The following is a 23,227-nucleotide window of genomic DNA, read 5'->3' as shown; positions in this document are numbered from 1 at the left end:
AGGCATTTCTGAGCAGTATCCTCAAAAAGCATGCAATATTTTGGAACCTCAAGTTCAGTAAGAACATACACTTTAAATAGGTAAATATAGATATTTATATTTAATAAAAATAAAGTACTATTTTAATCAAATATAAATATCTACATTTACCTGTAAAATTTTAACTATTATCGATTGTTTTCATAAAAACAATGTCGGCCTTTGAAAACGGTATACTTTATGTCAAATTCTTAATGCGATCAATCCCGCGATGTGAAAATACGTCACACGCGTTTAAAAAAAAATAACACGAAAAAAAACGAAATTTTCTCAGACTGGCCTTAAATCACCAAAGAAAGGCTTTGCGAGAGTTGTATTTTTAAAAAAATCTAAGCCGATGCATGCCAATTAAGACTATATTTAAAACAAATCAAACTTATTAAGGCACCTGTGAAGCGTTGCACAAACTGCAATAAAACGTACGCTGGCGTCATTTTTTTTAACTGTAACTTTTTCCAAAAGTTTATATTTAAACAATTTAACCAAAAGATGATGTGCAGCATTCAACAAACCTTCTATTAAACTAACACAATATTCTCCAAGTTAATGCAAAGCAGTTAACGCGTAATGGGCCGCGTTTTACTGAGTGGTTCAACTTTTCAATCAACAATAAATTAGCTATCGTCAATAAAACGACGGCATGTAAACAACCTTTTCTTCCGAACATTGTGTATTTTGTAACAAGTGTCCAGTAAAATATGAAACAAATTTAGTTTGCATGTAACAACTTTTAGTTATTTTCTCAAGTTTTTTTTCTTTAATGATAAAGCAACTCTTTAGCTTTCTGTTCAATTTATTTCTTATTTTACATGTTTGATTCATGTATAAATTGTTAAACGAACCACTTTTGTCATTTTTGGAAGCTTTTTAAAACGAAGGTAAAGCTCGTTCACCAACTTACACATGAACTAAACATGTAGAACAAGAATTAAATGGTACTAGAAAGAAAAGAAGCGGTCGAAGGCTGAAATTCAACACTTCTAGTCACAGTGCTCAACTAAAACGTTTGATAATAAAAAAAAAAAGAACTCCTTAAAAAGAGCATCAAAAATTTCAAATGTAACAAAAAAAGACGATTTCATTCATACTCAAAAATATAAAGAAACTGATAAAATCTTCTATAAAAGATAAAATAGATCACCGGTACAACGTTTGGTAGTAAAATTTTGGTACCCGAAATGCCGCACATTTCAAATATAGAAATTGCAATGATATAATTGATGATGAGTCGTACTTCACATCACATCGAACGCCATTTTGTCTGGGAATGACATTTTTATTCCATTGAGAGAAATAAGGCAGATGACAGTGTCAGATATTATCAAGCAAATTACGAAGACAAATTATTATATAAAAAAGCATCGTTCTAATGACTCGGTCTACATTCTGGCCAGACTTGGGGTCTTCACATTATGCAAATTCGGTACAAACATGGCTTTAAAACAACAAGATCCTGTTCATATCAAAAACCATGAATGTTGCAAACAGAAAAAGTACAACTAAAGATTATTGAGCGTTTCTCAAATGAAATGTGTACAAAGCATTTTGTTTGGCAGGTAAAAAGTTTAGATAAGCCAAAAATAAAATATCTAAATGCATCCGAAATATCGATATCAAAATCGTTAAAAAATTCGTTAAAGACAAAAGTGTATCGCTAAAGACACGATCAAAAGAATCGATAAACACCATTGATTTGGTGTTAATTTTTGAATCGAATTTTCCTTAAGTTTTTACATGATTAAATATATTTCCGCTCTTTTTTCATGAAAATAAATTTTTATGCAAAAAAATCGAGTTGGATTTTTGACTCAATTTATTGGACACATTCTATTAGCAGACTGTCAAGGAAACTGAGGTTTAATGCTACAGTCTTGTTTCCCTTGCTCTGATGGTATCTTAAATCTAAAGTTTTATATGATTTAATAAATGTTAGAAATAAAGCTTACAACTTTAATTTAAAAGAATTAAATATATTGATGATGAATCATGCTATTTAAAACAAGTCATCAAAGTAAAGAATTGAACTATAAACAACGAAAAATGAAACACAGAGGTATAAAATGAACTGAGTTAATGGGGGAAAATGCTGTTCAACAAGCGAACTGCTCGAGGAGAGGAGAAAGAGAAGAAGAAAAAAACGAACTGGTGAGCTAAGTTTTTAGCGTTCTTCGTTAAATTTTTTTAATGTTCCTACAATCAACCAATCAGCTTAACTTAACCAACTAATCAGCTTAATTTAATTAACCAATCAGCTTAATTTGGCGAGTGATGTTTACATAATAAACAATTAGTGACTTGATATTCTTGATAATCGTGTAGTGGCATCATTTTTTATTGTAAACCTGAAATGAGACTTTAATGACATCACAAAAAGAGAATGTTGGCATTTAGTAAGAATTCGAAACTTAAGTTTAATATAAATTAGGCCGTTGCTACTTGAAGCGCAATGCGCTCTATGCAGCTATATGCTACTCGGAGCGCAATACTTTGTACGCATGCGCTAAATTTTTTTTTTTTTAAATCTTGTTGATGTTAACCCCATCCCCATCCCCATCCCCATCCCCATCCCCATCCCCATCCCTATCCCTATCCCTATCCCTATCCCTATCCTTAACCCTAACCCTTCCCCTAACCGCCTATCTAACCAGCTTTATTGCGAAATATAAATCGCATTGTTATAATAAAATAATTGCGGATGCGTGTACAATATTGCGCTCAGAGTAGCTTATGGCTACGAAGAGCGTATTGCGCTCTACGATGACATTTCGTATAAATTAACTATAAAAAAACTTCCACCCATTTCTGCATGCGCAACTAAACAGAACTCTGCTCATTTTTATATACTTTCACATTTTCATTACTAGATATCTAGTTAAGTGAGGTAAAGCTCTTCAGTGACAAAGTGTAAATAGAATCTCAGCTTAAAAACCTAACGCACAACCATCTGATCGGCTGTCTGATCCACACCATAAAACGCGATTTCCCTGGCTATCATGCTGAATCTGGATAACTTGTCCACGCCCAAACATCATTCGATTGAACCCCGATATAATTATGACATCATGTCCGAGTTCCTTTAACTCTTTAATGACCTCTTCGGTTGTCCCTTCTTCTAGATATGTAACTGGTACTTTTGAATTCCTAAATTTAATATAACAACGAGGGTGGCAGAGTGCGCTTTGAGGAGCCATACCAAAGTCAATCATGTTTGACAAAACCTGACATCAGAAACAAAAACTCATCGTGAAATACTCGGTTCAACAACATTAAAAGCAAAACGTTTATTGTTTTAACGAAGAACATTCTAACCTGCATGTGACCTTGAGGTTGCATAAAACCCCCCATTACTCCAAAGCATGCAAACAACTCATTATTGGATGAGTGAGTTGCCATTCCCGGAATAATTGTATGATAAGTTCTTTTCCCAGGCGCAGCACAGTTCGGATGGTTTCTGTCGAGTGAGAAACCCATCCCTCTGCTCTTAAAAATATGTTTTTAAAAGTGAAATCTCTAGAGTAAATATGAAAGATCGATAAAGTAAATACTTAATGTGTTTCTTACTTGAAGTGCGAACCCACAGTCTTTTGGAACCAAACCACAACCAAAGACTTGATAAAGGCTATTGATGAAGGAACAAGCGTTTCCTTCATTATCAACAATAGAGAAATAGACTGTATCGTTGCCGACATTTACAGTGGAGCGGAAAAAGTTCTTCGGGGAAGCTCTGAAAGAAATATTAGATGATTGAATCTTATAATCATAAACTTAAAAATGTAGCAATACATTTAAAAATATGATAATACACTGGTGAATCACAGTAACAACACACTTTTAAGAATAAAACAACATTTTTAAATAAAAACAAACGATTTTTATTCAAGGGGGCAGCAACTTAACAACTAACGACGTACTTTTTAAGGTCGATACGATTTCTCTTTTCTTCTGCGCGAGTTTTAGATAACAATTCATCAAGACAACAAGGATTTACTGAAGAATCGGTTATAACTTTAAATCCGTCTACTAAAGCAAGAGCCGTTGCCTCAATCATTTTATGCAAGTATGATGACGACATTCTGTTTTCTGTGAAGATAATAAAAAAGAAGTTAAATAAACAGTTGAAATTTACGCATTTAGCAACAACAAGTTTGATCAGTAAAAATCATAAAAAAGTTTGATCAGTAATCATAAATCAGAAACGTGGTATGCTTTAAGTTCTTGCCTTAAACAAAAAGGTTACCGTTTCCAAAATCATATCCTTCTAAAATATTCAGACCCATCAACGCAACGATTCCTTGACTATTTGGCGGCACTTCCCAAACTCTATAGCCTCGATAATCTGTGTATACTGGCTCGTCAAAAGTGCTGCAGTGAGACTCCATATCTTCCATCGTTAAACACCCGCCGTTTTCTTGGACTGTTTTAACGATAGCTTTAGCAATTCTTCCTTTATAAAAAGCTTCTTTGCCTTCTTTTGCCAACTCCTGTTGATAGTCATGATAAAGGTAAAATACATCTAACAACCTGATTTTATGTTTACAGACTTTTTTTAATCGAATAAGATTAAAACGAAGAAGTTATTTATTTCAAAGTAGGATCATATTGTAACGGAATTTGGTTGAAGAATCAAATCATAAAGACATCTTGCATAAAAACAAAACCGTTGTAAATACATCAAACATCTTTTATCATATTTTGAAACAAACCTTGAGCACTTCAGCAAATTTTGGATTTCGGACTACTTGACCAGCTCTCGGAGGGTTGCCATTAATCAGCAAATCGCTTCCATGAGAACTAGCATTGGTCTTTAAGTGTGTGTAGTTCGATTGTTGTAATTGAGCAGATACTTCGTGCACAGGAAAGCCGTTTTCAGCCAATTGAATTGCAGGTAGAAATATTTCTTCCAAAGACATCTACAAGAAAAGTTCGCAACTAGTAAACAGTTATATTGATATTTAAATATTTAACAGAATCTCATGTAGCAAAATGACAAAATATTCAACAGAAATCATTCAATGACGTAAAAAGTTTGTTTATTATTATATTTATGATCACTACCATCAGCAGTTTTTTTTATTTATTACTTTTTTTCTATAGTTTTATGTTGTAATACAAAACGCATTTACTTATGCGTGAGTTTCGCGCGAATAATGTTCTTTGCAAAACCAAGAAACAGCAAACTCAAAAGATACCTTTCCAGACCCAAACTTTTCAACACAATCAATCCATCCTGCTGCTGCACCCGGAACGGTCACAGAAAATGCTGAGGAACGAGGAATTTTGTAGTTACCGTTTTCTCTGGAAATACCATGGCTCGATAGCAAATCCAACGTTAGATCTTTCGGAGATCTCCCACTAAATGTTCGAATCAGGGTATTACATGCTTATATTTCATGAAACTATTCTAAATGAGTAAAAAAAACGAACCTTCCGTTTATTCCTTTTACAGTCTTTAGTTTGTTGTCATAAAACAATACAAAACAGTCTCCGCCAAGACCCGTCATTCCAGGATCTACTAAATTCAAAACGGCTGCTACGCCAACGGCAGCTTCAGCAGCATTGGCCCCGTTTTTCAACAGACTTAAACCAATTTCGCTGGCAATCGGATCACTGGTAGCAACGGCAGCATGTGTAGCGAGAACGTTTGATCGTCGTGAATGAAATTTCTCATTGAACATCTTTAAAACTGTTACAAAGTATCTTCTTGAGTTTTTAATTTGTTTAGATATGTTGTTTGTATGCAATAATTCCAAGATGTTCAGAGTTATTCACCTTTACGAAAAAATTCATGGAAAAACCATGAAAAATACTCATGGTATTATAATTGGTTTTTTTTTAAAAACCGAAAAAAAGCCAAAAAATTCCTAAATGAAGTTTTATAAAAAGCAATTAAAATACAATTAGTTTTTTTTCATGGTTTCATCTCACGGTCGCGTTTTGTTAAGCTTGGGTTACACAAAACCTCTTTTTATCGGACACCAGCATCATGCTCTTGATACTTTATTAAAACATGTGATGAATAATCATTTTGAAGGGGTGTGTATCTCACCTCATCTCAATTATTGGTTTATTATTAAAATAACAGAAGAATATGAGCAGCAGAAAACATCTTTCTACAATTCTGGATTTGTTCTGAAAGAAGTAGAAACATTTTTGCTAGATAATATGGCTTTCCTTCATCACTTGATTACTTATTACGGTCAGTTTAAGAAAACAGGCTGCTTCCCTAAAGTAAGTTTCTTAACTTTGCCAAATATTATCAATACTTCCATAACTTCAACAATCAGTCGAAGGTCAGTCATCATGTGACTTTACGAGCAACACGTGGAGTGACATCTGGCTTTCCAGCCAGTTTCATAATTTGGTTAACTACAATAATCTGGGATAAGTTTGAAAAGATCGCTCAAAGACACTGAAGATATTAAGGGTTGTTTGGTCTGTTGCGCCAATACCAATTCCAACTCAACGTTTAAATATTTGTGCTAAACATTTAAGTCACCCAGGATTTACTTCCATTGTGCAAAAGCATTGAAAAAATTAAGTTTATTTTGATAAATGAACACTAAAAGCCTATTTTTTTTTTGCATTTTTCATTAAAAAAAAGAGACCATTTTATATAAAGAAACTGTCTTAAGGGTTACATTTTTTAAGAGTTGCCATTTCTATTTTCTTGATTTTTACATAAAAACTCCACAAAAAACAACATGCGGGTAGAACTTTAAACTTTGTCACATCCTTTTCATATGCAAGTGTTATTTATATAAATTTCTAATATTAATTGTATTGAAAAATGTTCAATGAAAAATCATAAAATAAATTGAAACTAAAACACTTAAATTAAAAAACACAACAATTTTTTTACCGAAAATGTAACGGATTTTAAATGTCAATATTTAAAAGGAAGATCTTTAACAAATCATCGATACAATAAAGTAATCATATCAACTGGGCACTCGATTTCTTATCTGTAACAAATTAAAGCAATACACTAAACATTACTGAATAACAAAATAACAAAGTCTATATACAGTCGCTGTAAAAAAAAACTTTATAACAATCTTTTTTAACAGTGTTAAACGCAATTCAAAATTCCTTTTGTTAACTTACGCTCTGTTGCACGAAAGTAATGACGAATGATCGTTGCCTTGAGAATTATAGAAGCATTGGTTGGTCAGGGATTAATAATTACCGCATCAAATTTCATTAAACGACTTATGTTACCAAATCTGATATTAAAACAGTTAAAAGTAAAATCTTCAAAAATAAAACCATATCTCTGAAAACTAAAAAAAGAACTTTTTTTTTATTGTAACGATGAAAGTAGAAGTTTCTAGGAATTCTTTTTGTAAAAATATAGTTGTTCTGACATATTAAATGGAATTCTTTGCTCAATATTTTGGCAGATATTGTGAAAAATAAAAATATTAACATACAGTATGCGACAAAATTATTCACGCCCTGTTATAAAATATGCTGTAGCAATAAAACAAAAACCAAATAAATTTAAATAACTTTAATAGAAACTAGAAAAAAAATTATTATAGCAACTATTAATAAAATTAATATGATATCATTAAATAATAATAATAATATAATATTATTAAACAATAATATTAATAATATTTTCAAAAATAAACCTTGCTTCTAAAAAAAAAAAAAAATAATTTAAAAATTGTGATATTAGGAAGCGTCTAATGTATTCATACCTCTTAAAGTTTTTTGTCTTATAGTTAATTAAAGAGTTTTTTGTTTTACAGTTAATTAATATATACTACCAAAAAGCAACCCGTAATACGGGTTATGGTCGGTCTGTTAATTTATGGTGGCTGTTTTCCACAATTTAAAGTTGCGAAACCATTACTAATACCCTTTTATAAAAACGCCTTCAAATTGACAAAATTAAACCATCTGTAAAATTAAAATAAAAAGTATGCGGAGGTAAAATAATTTACCAATTATTTAACATTATTTGAGAAATTTAAAACTAACATGTCATATCAGTGTAAGGCAGAACCATTTTACTCGACATTAATAAGTTCAAAACAATACGTTTTTAGTCACTGACAGAAAATAATTACACTTCATCATGCTTTAAATTGACGAAAAAAGCTAAATTTTTGTTATATTTCTTATAACATGAACTTTGATTAATAAGAGTAAAATAAAGCGAACGATAATTATACATGAACTATTACTTTTTTGGTATCCCCTTGATACATGTTTCTTTAAAAAAGGAAATTGTCTTTAAAACGTTAAATGCACACAACTAAATAAATCAAAAATAACTGAACATTTGACCATTAGTATTCATGGCACTAATCTGACCATTTTTATATATGGCCTCTTTGTTTCAACAGTTTTTAATAAACGGTAATTTGCTACCATTTACTAAAAATTCCTTTCGTTACTCGAAATTTAATTCTCTTAAATATTTTGACACTAATGAAGGACCTCCCTTCCCCGTTTTTGCCTTAATGGTGGTCAGGAGAATAGAGCTATTTTTATTAAGAGTAATCAAGTTTTTGATGAAGACCTTTTACCAGAATAATAAAATGTGAAACAATGATTTAAGAATTTAACATATATAAGAATTTTTCTTTCCTCAAAATTAAGCTAATTAGTTAAACACCTTATAAAATTTAAGTAACTCGATATTTGACAAATGCGCAAAACTACAATATTCATCCCCCGTTTAAAAAGATCCCCTAAGTTACGTACAACAAATATTATTAGGCATAAAATAGAGAAAATTAAAAAAAAATTGAACTAATTGCATATATTTATATCATTTTAACTGACAAAAATTTACAATAAAAGGTAATCAGGTTTTCTTTTTATAAATCGTATAAATGCGTCAACCGTAAATCTTAAAGAAAAAAAAAACCACATAAAAACTGAAAACCGATTTACCTATTTATAGTAACCTATTTTGACATGGCAGTTAATATAAACATTTAGCGAAAATGTAACTATAAAATCTGTTTCGAAGTGCAAAGGATTAACAATACTAAAATAAATTAAAAAAAAAAAAAATCAAATTAAGATGTAAACTGCATTTTTAGCATAATGTTGTCCTGATTTTAGTAAATAAATAAAAGCAGTAAGTTCCAATAATGAAACTACCTATTACTCATTTTTAACAATAGACACCAACGTGAAGGTAAGCCAAGCAGTCTATCAACACAAAACATCACAACAGTAACTCATAACAATAGAATATTTATACGCTTGATCCTAAAATCCAGCGAAAATAACAAACCAAATTAAAATATGAAAGGCAAAATTAGAAAACCAATTTAATGTTAACTATATATTTATCTTTTTACTAAACATATAACTACATAAAAGTATATTTGTTTTTATGTTCAATATTAGTTGTTCAATTACTTCAAATTTAGGACATTAAAACACCCTAGATTTAAAGATCAAGGTTGCATACTCTCCCATACACATTACGCTAAACATTAACAGACATTGTGTTTCCAGAATAACTAAAAAAGGCTAGACAACACAACCTAGCTCTGAAGCAGTAAAACCACCTGACACTAAATGCTGCCAAGTCACACCTCTGCTATAAGTACACCACTTGGCTGGCAAGGTTATCAATCTTGCTCAATATAATGACAACTCACACCACTTTGAAAACATGGAAACAAAATATTTTAAACATATATACAGCTATAAACAAATATGGTTTCATATAACACATATAAACATATTAAATGACAGGTATATTTATCAAAAACTATGAAAAAAATATTAAAGTAATAAAAAAAAAAATAACATTATTTGTGTAACACTTTTCACCTACCATACCTTGAATGAGATGCTTATCAAGTTTGAAAAACAAACTATTAAATGCTCTAGTGCTTGAACATGCAACATATACTTGACCATGAGAGAAACACGGGTTTTTGAGATATACCCCAACTCTATCAAATGTTTGACCTTGACTTTTAAAATTGTCATTGAATAAGCCAATCTGACAGGAAACTGACGACATTTCAGAACAAAAGGTAAATTAGAATCTGATGGAGCCAACTGAATTCGAGGAACAAAAACCCATTTACCACAGAAACACCTGTCAAAACCTCTGCATCAATATAATTATTTTGAAGAGCACAAACTTTCATTCGAGTACCATTACATAACCCAGCTTTGAGATCTAAATTTCTAAGTAGCAAAATTACACAACCAATTTTCAATTTTTAACAATGAGGTAGCATACCTGAAGGAGTTAAGCTGTTCAAAAACTCAACAGGAAAATTGTTTCTTTCATTAATGTCATCAGTATCAATTTGATCAGCACTAAAATAAATTTTGACCTCACCCGGCAGACATTCAAGCTCTTCTTCATTGATAATGAATCAACATTAGTTGGTGTTAAAATCAGGCGTTTAGAATAATCATTTTGATCAGCATCTCCAAAAATCTTTTCAACAATTGATTTATTTTCTCTAATAATGCACTGATTTGGTATTTCAATGCATCCTTTAAAAGGATCCTCCTCTTTGACAGGTATTGTTCCATTCCCAAGTTTTAGTACCCATTGGGAAAATTCACCTTCCCCATCTTGTACTCTCATATTTTCAGTTAATGCAAACTTCTGCACCCATTGCCAATGCAAAGAACATTTTACACACAATTCTACTATTTCAGCTGGTTGTGTTTATACACAATTCTACTATTTCAGTTGTTGAACATTTTCATCAAAAGTTTCTAGATTTAAGCCTATAAACTCATCAATAACAGGCAGATTGTAATCAGCCAGCATTTTACCACTTTCATTAATAATCTTTTCAATTTGATGAAGAGTAGCTTGTTCAGCTATTAGAAGTGGGATTGAGTGGTGAATGAAATCTTCCATCATAAAAGCTTTGCATGTATTCCAGAGATGTAAAGGATTGTCAGATTCACAAAAGGTCAAAGTAATTGAAAACAACTGTCTAATTTGCTTTGGCATACGTGTTAAAACCGCCTCAGAAAGAGTATTCTGCCATTCAGTGTCATCTTACAACAATTCTTTCAAAACACATGCTTCACGAAACGTTTCAAGGACAATACCATTAACAGAACGCACATCCTCCCAAGATATTGCTCCTTTTGCTTGCAAAAATAACAGTTTAAGAAAAAACAGTTCGTCAGTTGGATTCACTTCATACATTCTTACTATCACCTTATTACCACCCCTTTGTCTAACCTTCCATTTACAATGTTTATCATCAAATATAAAGTGATAAGGAATGTCTACATAAGAATAGCAATGTGCTCTTTCATTTTCAGCATTTAACTTAAACCATGCCGTTAGGTGCGTATCACGTTGAGCTGCACAATCTGAAGCCATTTGTTCTGCTCCTTCTCTAAAATACAATAATTGATTTTAAGGTAGATGTTTACCAAGTCACAGTACTTGGAAAACACAGAAACAACATAACATAAACATGTACCAACTATAAACACAATAAATGTGTTTAAATGTGTATATAAGGCTAAATATATACCTTATATACATATTTCAACACAATTTTAAAACAATTATATAACACATATTAACACATACACAAACAATAAAAAAACACTTTACATTGTTGTAAAAACACATTGATAAAATAACTAAAAGGCACTTATTTCAACATATACATACATATCAAAAAAGCATATATGCAAACAATAAACGTGTGCAAACAAAAATTTTAAAAATAACGCCATAAAATTTAAAAAGATTCAAAGTAAACAAAATATATATATTTACAAACAATATTCTTTACCTTCTTTTTTTTTTTTTCATAAGAACTGTAATCCTCATAAGAAAATTTAACCTTTACATACAATAACATGTGACATGCCATGTCAGTTTTGGCACAAAAGTTTAATTTATTTTTCTAAATTTTCTAAAAAAGAACAAAAATAATTAAAAGCATCACAGAAATTTCAAATAACCATTTTATGGAAGTAGCATTAGTGTAACTTTAAATAACATCCATACCCCTATTTTCTTTCTAAAAATTAAAATAACAAAAATAAAAATGCTGAAAGAAAAGCTAAAACAAACAAAATACAAACGATTTAAAAGATTAAAATCCTTTCTACTTTTTCTGATAAAAATTTAAATCCTTTCTACTTTAGCTAATAAAAATGTAGGCGCTAGTGCACTTTCGCACCACCCACCCCCCCCCCTTTTTTTTATTGCAGATTATGATAGAAAATTTCATGCTGATTCAGAAAAATATAAAAACATATACTTGAAAATTAACGGAAAGTGCTCTAATTCGAAGTCAAAGTTGTAAAAAATCCTACTAAAAATCCTAATATTCGCCATTTTTTAAAAACCTTTTTCAAAACGCTTTCGGTTTTAAAGAAAATTAATTACCGTTACATTGCGCAATAAGCAGACCTGGTTTCCATCAGCCTTTGCATTAATATTTTAAAGTATTATAACGAAATGAAATTAATGGAAGATTTCAAATAAAGGTTGAACGTAGAATGTGAGAATGTAGACAAATTAATGAATAATTATTATTGAATCGCCCTATCCCTATCCCTATCCCTATCCCTATCCCTATCCATCCCCATCCCTAACCCTTACCTTGACCCTAACCGCCTATCCAACCAGCTTTATTGTGAAATATAAATCGTACTGTTATAATAAAATAATTGCGCATGCGTGTACTATATTGCGCTCTGAGTAGCTTATGGCTATGTAGAGCGCATTGCGCTCTACGAAGACACTTCGGAAAAACATACTTTAACGACTTTTTTAACGTAAAAACCATGCTATTAACGTATTGCTTTTGTAAGCTAAAAGATTATTAACTTACTATTCTCAAAATGGCGAATATTAGGGTTTTTAATGGGATTTTTTACAACTTTGACTTCGAATTAGAGCACTTTCCGTTGATTTTCAGGTCCATGTTTTTATATTTTTCTGAATCAGCATAAAATTCTCTATCATAATCTGCAATAAAAAAAAGGGGGGGGGGGTACGAAAGTGCATTAGCGCCAAAAATGTATATATAACTATTTTATATACTTACTTCAATTGTAATATGATCTTAACGATTATCATTTCTCTTAATATGATTCTTTATGTAATATATCTAAACTAATAATTAAATTCCAAAAGGAAAAAAGTTTCAACTCGCTTAAGAGATCTTTCTCCAATGGCCGCGTGCATTTAGAGAACGCGCTTTTTCAAAGCCTAGTAACTAATGACGAAACGACGTTGAGCATTAAACATTAAACGTTTCTGTGCTAATTATATTAAGATATTAAGATGAGGACAATTCAATGCGAGTGTTGTGTATTGCTTTGGGAACGGTTGGAATTAGTCTTTTGAGTACGATTGTAGCCAGTCCAGCGGCGATTGCTTGTGAAGGTGTGGCTATTGGAGTAGGTTTTTTATCCATTGTTGGAGGGCAAGTGAATAAAAAGTTGGCGTTAAAAGCGGAAAAGCATGAAAAGATAAAAGTGTTGGCAGAGTCAAAATTGAACACGATTAGCGACCATATTTCGAAAGCGTTGGTGGATGGAAAAATAAGCGATTCTGAGTTTCAGTTGATTTTGGAAGAGCTTCAAAAGTTTAAAGAGATGGTGGAGGAGATAAGATCAAAATCTAAAAAAGGAGTAGATGAGTTGACTAAAGAGTCTTTGATCCAAAAAGGACGAGAAGACGCGATTCAAACGTTTAGCAACCTATTTAAAAAGGGATCTTAAACTTTATTGTTACTTTTTTTTCTGCGTATTTAAAAAAATGACCTTTTATAAAATACAAGACCCGAATAAACGGGATGAGATTGTGAAAGAGGTGATGTCGAGAAGAAATAAAATTTATCAAGACAGTGTGAATGAAAACATGATGGATTCTCAATTTCAGACGGATTTGAGCAAACTGTTAAACCGATCATCGAGAGCAATAAAAAGATGATAAATAGCATTAAGTCTGAGGCTGAACTCAGGCCAGTGATAGAGTCTACTGTTATAGATGAAACAATTCCTTTAGGCAATATTTTTGCAACGTATTTGAGTCTTAAGAATAAAGTCAACCGAGGGAAAAGAAATTTTAAAAACAAGTTTGAATTGAATAGAAACGATGGTCAATATACGATTGGAAAAATGGGAGTGTTGCTTGATGGAGATGATATGATTGTCGGAGGTTAAAGTATGAAGGAACAAGAGGTCTTTGGGGGTTGATGACTAGTCCAAACATTTTAAAGAATTTTGACGTAACAGATGAGGGTGTGGCTAATTATTCGAAAATATTGATAGATAGCGGAGCCGTAAAGCCAGATGCAAGAATGAACAAACCCAAAGCTTCAGAGGTTGAGAAATACAATCAACTCATCATGCCTAATGAAAACGATCTCAAGTCTCGAAAAGGTTATGGACTTATCGTTCTTCCAAGCAATCCGAATGCGTTGATGGAAAAGCTTCAATTGAGTATCGCTTCTAGTCGTGCTGGAAACGCGGCTTCAAGAAACGAGGCTGTGAGCATATGCGATGAACTGCTGAGACAAAAGGTGATTAGCAAAGATCAGTACAAGTCGATTCAGAGATTCATTGCAAAATAATTTTTTTTGCTTATAAAAAAATGATCGTTTACAGAAAGAGATATGTGAGAAAACACGTGATTGGTGGAAGCGGTATATTTGACACGTTTAAAAATTTTATGAGACGAGCGGCCGCGTCGAGCGCCTCGAGAGCAGCGTCGACTTTGGCTAATAAAATGGTGAAAAGCGAATTGGGACGAGAGGCGATTATGGCTGCCAAGTCTGCTGGAAAAGAATTAGCTTCATCAGCCATCTCCACTGCTAAAGATCTGGCTGTTGATAAAGATAAAAAGGCAATAGAGAAGGTGTATGCTAAAACTTGTACGCCTCTTACTCAAAAGAGCAAAGTTCTTACCCAGAAGAGCAAAGTCATTATTTCAGAGTTGGTTACACCTAAAACAGGATTTGTGGACGAATATTCTATGATGGGCGGTTCTTTGAGTCATGCCGTTCGAATCCAAGACCTTGTTAAAATGGGAAATGGTCTGAAAATCGTCTGATTTTCAGAGGCCTGAAAATAATCTGAACTTCGGAACTTCGGAACTTCGGAACTTCGGAACTTCGGAATTTTGGAACTTCGGATGTCTTCTAAAAAATTTTTTTTCTTTTATATAAAAAAATGGCAAACTCCGAGATTTTAAATTTTACAGAAGAAGTCATGATTGATGAAGGAATCGAGATATTCGAGTTTTACGAGTATGAGCCCGTGAGCACCAATTTAAACAACACTGGAGAGATAAGAACTAATATTGAACAGAAAGATTTGTTTACGCTTCCCTCTGAGTCCTACCTTTTAGTCGAAGGAAGACTGACCAAAGCAGACGGTACGGCTTATGCAGACACAGATGTGGTTACTTTTGCAAACAACGGCATCATGCATCTGTTTAGCCAATGTTCTCACTATTTGTCCAATCAAGAGGTAGAAACCATCTATAGCCCTGGTCAATCCACCACTATGTTTGGCTATCTTAAATATCCGGTAGAGTTTCAAATATCTAAAGGAATGAATCAACTGTGGCAGCGAGACACGACCGTGGATGATGATCTTGCTAATAACACTGGATTTATCAACAGACGCGCTTACAACATCAAGCAGCCTGCTGATAAAGGAACCTTTTCGTTCTGTATTCCTTTGAAGCACATTTTTGGTTTTTGCGACGATTACGACAAAGTTCTTTATGGCTTTTAGTACACCTTTACCTTTGTGAGAAAGAGCGACACTGATGCGATTTTTAAAGCCAACGCCACAGGCGCAGGAAAAGTTGATTTGACAAAATTGTCTTTGTTTATGCCTCATGTCACTCCCTCTCTTTTGGAGAGCAACAATCTTTACAAAATCATCGAGTCTAAAGTAGACGTCCCATTATCGTTCAAGTCTAGACAGTGCGACACCATTTCCGTTCCCGTGGCAAACACATTCAGTTGGAGACTAAGCGCGAGATCTGCTAGCGAAAGACCGAGGTTCGTCGTGATTGGATTCCAGACCAACAGAAACGGAAGTCAAGGCCGAAATCCATCCGTCTTTGATCACTGCGACATTAAAAACATGTATGTGACCTTAAACAGCGAAAGGTATCCTGCTGTGGACTACGACTTGGACTTTAAAAACAACAAATTCTCAAGGGCTTACAGAGATGCGTGCAAGTTTGACAATAGGCTTTACGGAATTGACGACATTGTGGCTCAACCTAATATGACCGGCTTAAATTACAGATACATTTGCCCTCTTTTCGTCTTTGATGTGAGCAAGCAGGCAGAACGATTAAAATCAACCGTGTTGGACGTTCAAATCAAGGCCACCTTTAATGCAAACGTTCCTTCAGGCACTCAAGCCTTTACTGTAGTGATCTCTGATAAGATGCTCAGGATTAAATCCGACGGTAAAAAGATGAACGTTGTTTATTAATAATTTTCAAGCCTCTTAAAAATGAGGCACACGAAAAAGGATTCGAAAAAGCTGCTGAGAGATAACGGCATTACTCAAACGTCAAAAAGCAAAGTGTCTTTGTTAATGCTGGAGGTGGAGAACCATCTGATTGATAAGAGCGAATGTATGAAAGACGTGATGGAAGAAAGACCTGTGGGACGATCTAAAAAAGAGAGTTAAATAAATTTCTTACAGAATTAAAATGTTAAGCAAATTTGCTAGAGATGTAGAATTTCACTGTTCTTGGGTAAAAAAGGAAGATCTTTTAAATGCTCTCGACGATGACGCATATTTATCTTCTGATGAGGCTTTTCTCAAATTTCAAAGAAAAGTGAGAAGACTTCCAAAGGAACACAAAATCGCTTTTAAAGGAATTGTTGAAAGAGAAAGCATGCCACTTGAAAAATTGTTAGACATAAAATCACATATTAATTTTCATAATTCTATTAATGTATATTGTTCTTCTCAAAATAGAAGATTATATCCTTCAGGACGCTTAATTTATCGTAGTTTAGCTGAATTACTGAATCATTTTTAAATTCGCTTCTTGTGAAATTTAAAAATTGACTTTTTTGGAAAAGATTTTAAAAAATTGAATTTGAGTTAGGAAATTTTTTTCTTATCTATTAAAAATGGATAGAATGACCGTGAAAGACTTAAAAATGATGGCTAAAGACCGTGTCATCAAAGGTATCTCAAAAATGAGAAAAGCTGAGCTTATTGAAGCCATAAAAAATACAAAACCCAATGATGGGTTTGGACCTGATCCTCGCCGTGATGAAAGACCTACTGTTGTGAGACTGGTTAGGCCTGCTATAAAAGTTAAACCTGCACATAGGTCTTCTGTAAGGTTTGTTGTTGGACCTGATACTAAGCCTCCCATTGCTCCAAAACCAGCCATTATTCCACCTGTTGTTGTGAGACCTCCTCTTCCTCCAAAACCAGCTCATTTGCAAAATCCTGGGTTATTTTCAAGGCTAACGACAGATGCAAGAAATGCTGTTATTAGCAGTTTTAATAGTGTGCTCTCGTCCATTGATCCGTACGTCCCAGAGGCGGTGAAGAAAACAGTAAGAGATGCAAGAGACGCAATCCTATTCAACAGACCGCTTCCTATTGTTGTGAAACCAATTCCCGCACCTAGACCTGGGTTAGTTTCAAGGCTTGTAACAGCTGTAAAAAATGTCGTTCAAAGACCGGTTCCTGTACCAAGACCTGCTGTTCAAAAGCCAGTTCCTGCACCGCGTCCCGTTAAAATAAAGTTTATATTAACGGATTATGCTCTAAATTATATTACCAAGCAATTTTCTTACAGCCCTTCTGTAATTTATCAAGACCCTGCAGCCTTTTTAAACATGGTTAAAGAAGCAGCCATCAAAGTCATAGAAATAAACACAAGAACGAACCTTGTTTTAACATGTGAAATGACACAGGTAAATATGGTTACAGGATTAGAGAAGATTCAAACTGTTTCTTTTCCTTCTAAATATGAAGTTATTCTCGAATCAACAGATTTAGAAGATAACTATAAAACATGGGGAGATAGAGTTCTTGAAAACGTGGTCAATTGCAGCAATGAGGGGTGTAATTGGAAAGTTTCTAAAATTTTAAAAATAGATGTTAACATGATTAGTTACACTCCTCTCACCGCTTCTTCCTACATCGAGCTGCCTGATGACTTGAAAAATAAAAAGGCCATAATTAATATGAAAAACAAAGACAATCAATGCTTTAAATGGAGCGTTACCAGAGCGTTAAATCTGGAAAACAATCATAATGAAAGGATTAGCGAAAACTTAAATGGGAAGAACTTGATTTCCCCGTCAAGCTTAATCAAATCGACAAGTTTGACAAGAAAAATAAAGAAATTAGCATCAACGTTTTTGGATATGAAAACAAAAAACTTTACCTTTTAAGAATATCTAAATATTCAGATCGAAAGCATAATGTTGATTTACTACTCATTTCAAACGACAAAACTAATCATTATTGCCTCATTAAAAGTTTAAGTCGATTTATGTCCTCTTCTACATCATCACACCAACATAAAAAACATTATTGCAGAAATTGCTTGCAAAGTTTCAACTCCGAAGAATCGCTTCTTAAACATTGGGACTACTGCATTGATCATAGGTCGGTAAGAATTGAACTTCCTGAAAAATGAACCACCACTTAATTCCAAAACTACAACAGATCAATGAGAGTTCCGTTCGTCGTATATGCCGACTTTGAAAGTTTCGTCAAACCCATTAACGATGAAAATAAATATCCTGACGGCGAGTCTTACAAGAGACAATATCAAAAACACACTCCAAGCTCCTTCTGTTATTACATCAAAGGTCCTGAAGGTTTTAAAGAAAAGACTGTTACGTACACAGCAGAAAGTGATGATGATGACATAGCTCAAAAATTTATAGACAGTCTTGAAAAAGATGTTCAACCTATTTACAATAAATACAAGTTTAAAAGAAAGCCTGTCATGACTTATGAAAATAAGAAAAATTACAAAGATGCAACCCAATGTCACATCTGCAAAAAAGATCTTGACGGTGATAAAGTCTTAGACCACTGTCATTTAACTGGAAAGTATCGTGAAGCTGCTCATAAAAAATGCAACTTAGATTATCAAATTCCTAAATTCAATCCAGTGATTTTTCATAATTTGACTGGTTACGACAGTCACTTGTTCATCAAGAAATTATCTAGAAAATTAAAATGTATTCCAAACAACGAAGAAACATTAGTACATTAGCTTTTCAAAAGTTAAAAATTAAATTAGGCGAGTATATTAAAGACGGGAAGGTGAATGATATAAAACGAGAGTTACGATTTATCGACAGTTACAGATTCATGGGAAGTTCATTAAAAGATTTAGCAGACAACCTTATTAAAGATTTGTGTCATGAATGTAAAACATTAGATGTGGAAACGTGTAAGGAAAGTTGTCAAGATAAAAAAGGAAAGGTCTGCTATTGTAAATGAAACTGTAAAGATTGTAAAGATAGAAGCCTTAAAAAAGCTGATATTATGTGTAAAAACCTCAATTTAATGTATAGTGGAGCGAAACGAAATTTGCTGTTAGGAAAAGGTGTATACCCCTACGATTGGGTAAACTCGATTAAAAAGTTTTCTGAAACAGCATTACCTCCCATCAATGAATTTTACTCTAAACTTAACGACAAAGGTGTAGAAGTTGAAGACTATGCACACGCCATAAACGTTTGGAATGAATTTGGATGTGAAACGTTTAGAGATTACCACGACTTGTACAATGTGTCTGACGTCTTAATACTAGAAGATGTCTTTGAAAACTTCAGAGACGTATGTAGTGAATATTACGGTCTTGATCCCGCTTGGTATTACACCTCTCCAGGTTTGGCTTGGGACGCTTGCTTAAAAATGACTGAAGTGAAATTGGAGCTTTTGAGCGACCCTGACATGCTTCTCATGATCCGAAAAGGAATACGTGGTGGAATCAGCATGATTTCAAACCGACATGGAACTTCGAACAACAAATACATGGGCGATTCGTATGATCCTACAAAACCATTTAAATTCATCCAATATTTAGACGCTAACAACCTATACGGATGGGCGATGAGTAAGCCTCTTCCTACTCGCGGATTTGAATGGATGACTGAAGACGAACTTTTAAATTGGAAAAATATTCCATGCATTTTGGAGGTTGATTTGGAATACCCTGAACATCTTCATGACTATCATAACGAATACCCTTTAGCTCCTGAAAGAATGACACTCAGCAAAGTCAACAAGCTTGTTCCGAATTTAAACAACAAAGAAAAATATGTCATACATCATTCCAGCTTAAAACTTTATGAACGATTAGGTCTAAACATTAAAAAAATTCATCGAGGTACCACATTTGAAGAAAGACTTTAGATGAAAAAATAAATTGATCTTAACACTGATTTAAGAACAAAAGCTGCTAAAGACTTTGAGAAAGATTTTTTTAAACTTATGAACAACTCTGTCTTTGGAAAAACAATGGAAAACATTGAAAATCATGTAGACGTCAGACTGGTGACTAAAAAAGAAGAAGCTAATAAGTTGTCTAAAAAGCCTAATTTCGAAAGTCGAACCATTTTTGATGAAAACTTGATTGCTGTGCACATGAAGAAAACAAAGTTAGTTTACAACAAGCCTATTTACTTGGGAATGTGTATCTTGGATTTAAGCAAAACTTTAATGTTTGAACACCATTATGATTATATCAAACCAAAATATAACGACCGTGCAAAGCTGCTTATGACTGATACAGACTCTCTCATTTATGAAATCAAAACTGAAGATTTTTATAAAATCGAAACTGAAGATTTTTATATTTTTGTATATTGCTGAAGATGTTGAAAGCAGGTTTGATACGAGTGAATTTAGCAAAAAACATCCTGCCATTAAAAACGTTGGTTTCAAAGTTAGAGCAAATAAAAAGTTCATTGGCATGTTCAAAGACGAAACTGGAGGAAAGCAAATTGAAGAGTTTGTTGGACTTCGACCTAAACTCTATTCTTACAAGATTCTTAAAGAAAAAGACGGACACAAAAAATGCAAAGGGGTTAAGAAAAGCGTTGTTAAAAGTGCGTTAAAGCATGACAATTATAAAAGCTGCTTAATGAACGGAGAAAAAAAGTTTGCAAAAATGAACATTAGTAAAATAATTAAAAATGAACATTACTAAAATAATTCTCAATGCAAAAATGAACATTACTAAAATAATTCTCTTATCATCTTCATTGCTGAGAACAAAGTTGCTCTCAGCAATGAAGATGATAAGAGAATTATTTTAGAAGACAGAATTAGCACTCTGGCTATTGGACATTATAAAAAAAGACCTTGTCCTGATTTAATTGATAAGCCTTGTTTTAACTTGATTGATTATAATAAAGTCTTTGGTCTTGATAATTGATATATTAGCTTATGATATTTGCAAGCTATTAATAAAAACTAGCAAAAAGCAACCCGTAATAGGGGTTATGGTCGGTCCGTTAATTTATGGTGGCTGTTTTCCACAATTTAAAGTTGCGAAACCATTACTAATACCCTTTTAGAAAAACGCCCTCAAATTTAAAAAATTAAACCATCTGTAAAATTAAAATAAAAAGTATGGAGGTAAAATAATTTACCAATTATTTAACATTATTTGAGAAATTTAAAACTGACATATGTCATATCAGTGTAAGGCAGAACCATTTTCCTCAACATTACTAAGTTCAAAACAATACGTTTTTAGTTACTGACAGAAAATAATAGCACTTCATCATGCTTTAAATTGACGAAAAAAGCTAAATTTTTGTTATATTTTTTATAACATGAACTTTAATTAATAAGAGTAATATTAAGCGAACGTTAATTATACATTAACTATTAATTTTTTGGTATCCCCTTGATACATGTTTCTTTATAAAAGGAAATTGTCTTTAAAACGTTAAATGCACACAACTAAATAAATTAAAATTAACTGAACATTTGACCATTACTATTTATGGCACTAATCTGACCATTTTTATATATGGCCTCTTTGTTTCAACAGTTTTTAATAAACGGTAATTTGCTACCATTTACTAAAAATACCTTTTGTTACTCGAAATTTAATTCTCTTACACTAATAAAGGACCTCCCTTCCCCGTTTTTGCATTAATGGTGGTCAGGAGAATAGATCTATTTTTATGAAGAGTAATCAAGTTTTTGATGAAAACCTTTTACCAGAATAATAAAATGTGAAAGAATGATTTAAGAATTTAACATATATAAGCATTTTTTCTTTCCTCAAAACTAAGCTAATTAATTAAACACCTTATAAAATTTAAGTAACTCGATATTTGACAAATGCGCAAAACTACAATATTCAACCCCCGTTTAAAAAGATCCCCTACAATATTCACCCCCCATTTAAAAAGATCCCGTACAACAAATATTATTAGGCATAAAATAGAGAAAATAAAAAAAAAATTGAACTAATTGAATATATTTATATCATTTTAACTGACAAAAATTTACAATAAAAGGTAATCAGGTTTTCTTTTTATAAATCGTATAAATGCGTCAATCGTAAATCTTAAAGAAAAAAAAAAAAAAAACCACATAAAAACTGAAAATCGATTTACCTATTTATAGTAACCTATTTTGACATGGCAGTTAATAAAAACATTTATCGAAAATGTAACTACAAAATCTATTTCGAAGTGCAAAGGATTAACAATACTAAAATAAATCAAAAAAAAAAAAAAAAATCAAATTAAGATATAAACTGCATTTTTAGCATAATGTTGGCTTTTAGTCAATAAATAAAAGCAGTAAGTTCCAATAATGAAACTACCTATTACTCATTTTTAACAATAGACACCAACGTGAAGGTAAGCCAAGCAGTCTATCAACACAAAACATCACAACAGTAACACATAACAATAGAATATTTACACCCTTGATCCTAAAATCCAGCGAAAATAACAAACCAAATTAAAATATGAAAGGCAAAATTAGAAAACCAATTTAAACTTAACTATATATTTATCTTTTTACTAAACATATAACTACATAAAAGTATATTTGTTTTTATATTCAATATTAGTTATTCAATTACTTCAAATTTAGGACATTAAAACACCCTAGATTTAAAGATCAAGGTTGCATACTCTCCCATACACATTACGCTAAACATTAACAGACATTGTGTTTCCAGAATAACTAAAAAAGGCTAGAC

General features: G+C 32.4%; 2 protein-coding genes across 7 annotated transcripts; both read right to left on the bottom strand.

The window, feature by feature from the left end:
• Positions 1-2,838: 2,838 nt before the first annotated feature.
• On the bottom strand, positions 2,839-6,810 carry LOC149895043 (uncharacterized). Of its 2 annotated transcripts, none has more exons than XM_090074430.1 (8): positions 5,464-6,810; positions 5,229-5,391; positions 4,743-4,949; positions 4,277-4,520; positions 3,951-4,119; positions 3,601-3,763; positions 3,349-3,519; positions 2,839-3,257 (listed from the first exon to the last, which is right to left on the bottom strand). In XM_090074430.1, exons 1-8 carry the CDS (start codon positions 5,712-5,714, stop codon positions 2,961-2,963), a joined length of 1,665 nt encoding a protein of 554 aa, XP_089930556.1. In that variant the 5' UTR covers positions 5,715-6,810; the 3' UTR covers positions 2,839-2,960. The 2 variants fall into 2 exon arrangements, with proteins under 2 accessions (XP_089930556.1, XP_089930557.1); XM_090074431.1 differs by having other exon boundaries at positions 2,993-3,180.
• A 1,987-nt stretch (positions 6,811-8,797) lies between these two features.
• Positions 8,798-13,199, bottom strand: LOC149895042 (uncharacterized). 5 transcript variants are annotated; one of them, XR_016448277.1, is made up of 4 exons: positions 11,805-11,926; positions 9,848-11,396; positions 9,160-9,672; positions 8,798-9,043 (listed from the first exon to the last, which is right to left on the bottom strand). XR_016448277.1 is itself a non-coding variant. In XM_090074441.1 (3 exons), exons 2-3 carry the CDS (start codon positions 11,840-11,842, stop codon positions 11,048-11,050), a joined length of 387 nt encoding a protein of 128 aa, XP_089930567.1. In that variant the 5' UTR covers positions 11,843-11,927; positions 13,071-13,199; the 3' UTR covers positions 8,798-11,047. The 5 variants fall into 5 exon arrangements, 1 of the variants encoding a protein (XP_089930567.1); XR_016448259.1 differs by having other exon boundaries at positions 9,160-11,396; XR_016448265.1 differs by having other exon boundaries at positions 8,798-8,902; positions 9,160-11,396.
• Positions 13,200-23,227: the final 10,028 nt, after the last annotated feature.

Source organism: Hydra viridissima, unplaced genomic scaffold (genome assembly GCF_058129835.1).
Source record: "Hydra viridissima isolate aposymbiotic clone 2 unplaced genomic scaffold, HvirCarnegie_v1 scaffold_1, whole genome shotgun sequence".
Lineage (NCBI taxonomy): Eukaryota > Metazoa > Cnidaria > Hydrozoa > Anthoathecata > Hydridae > Hydra > Hydra viridissima.
Note: the sequence above shows the minus strand (reverse complement) of the source record. Positions and strands in the feature narration are given on the sequence as shown.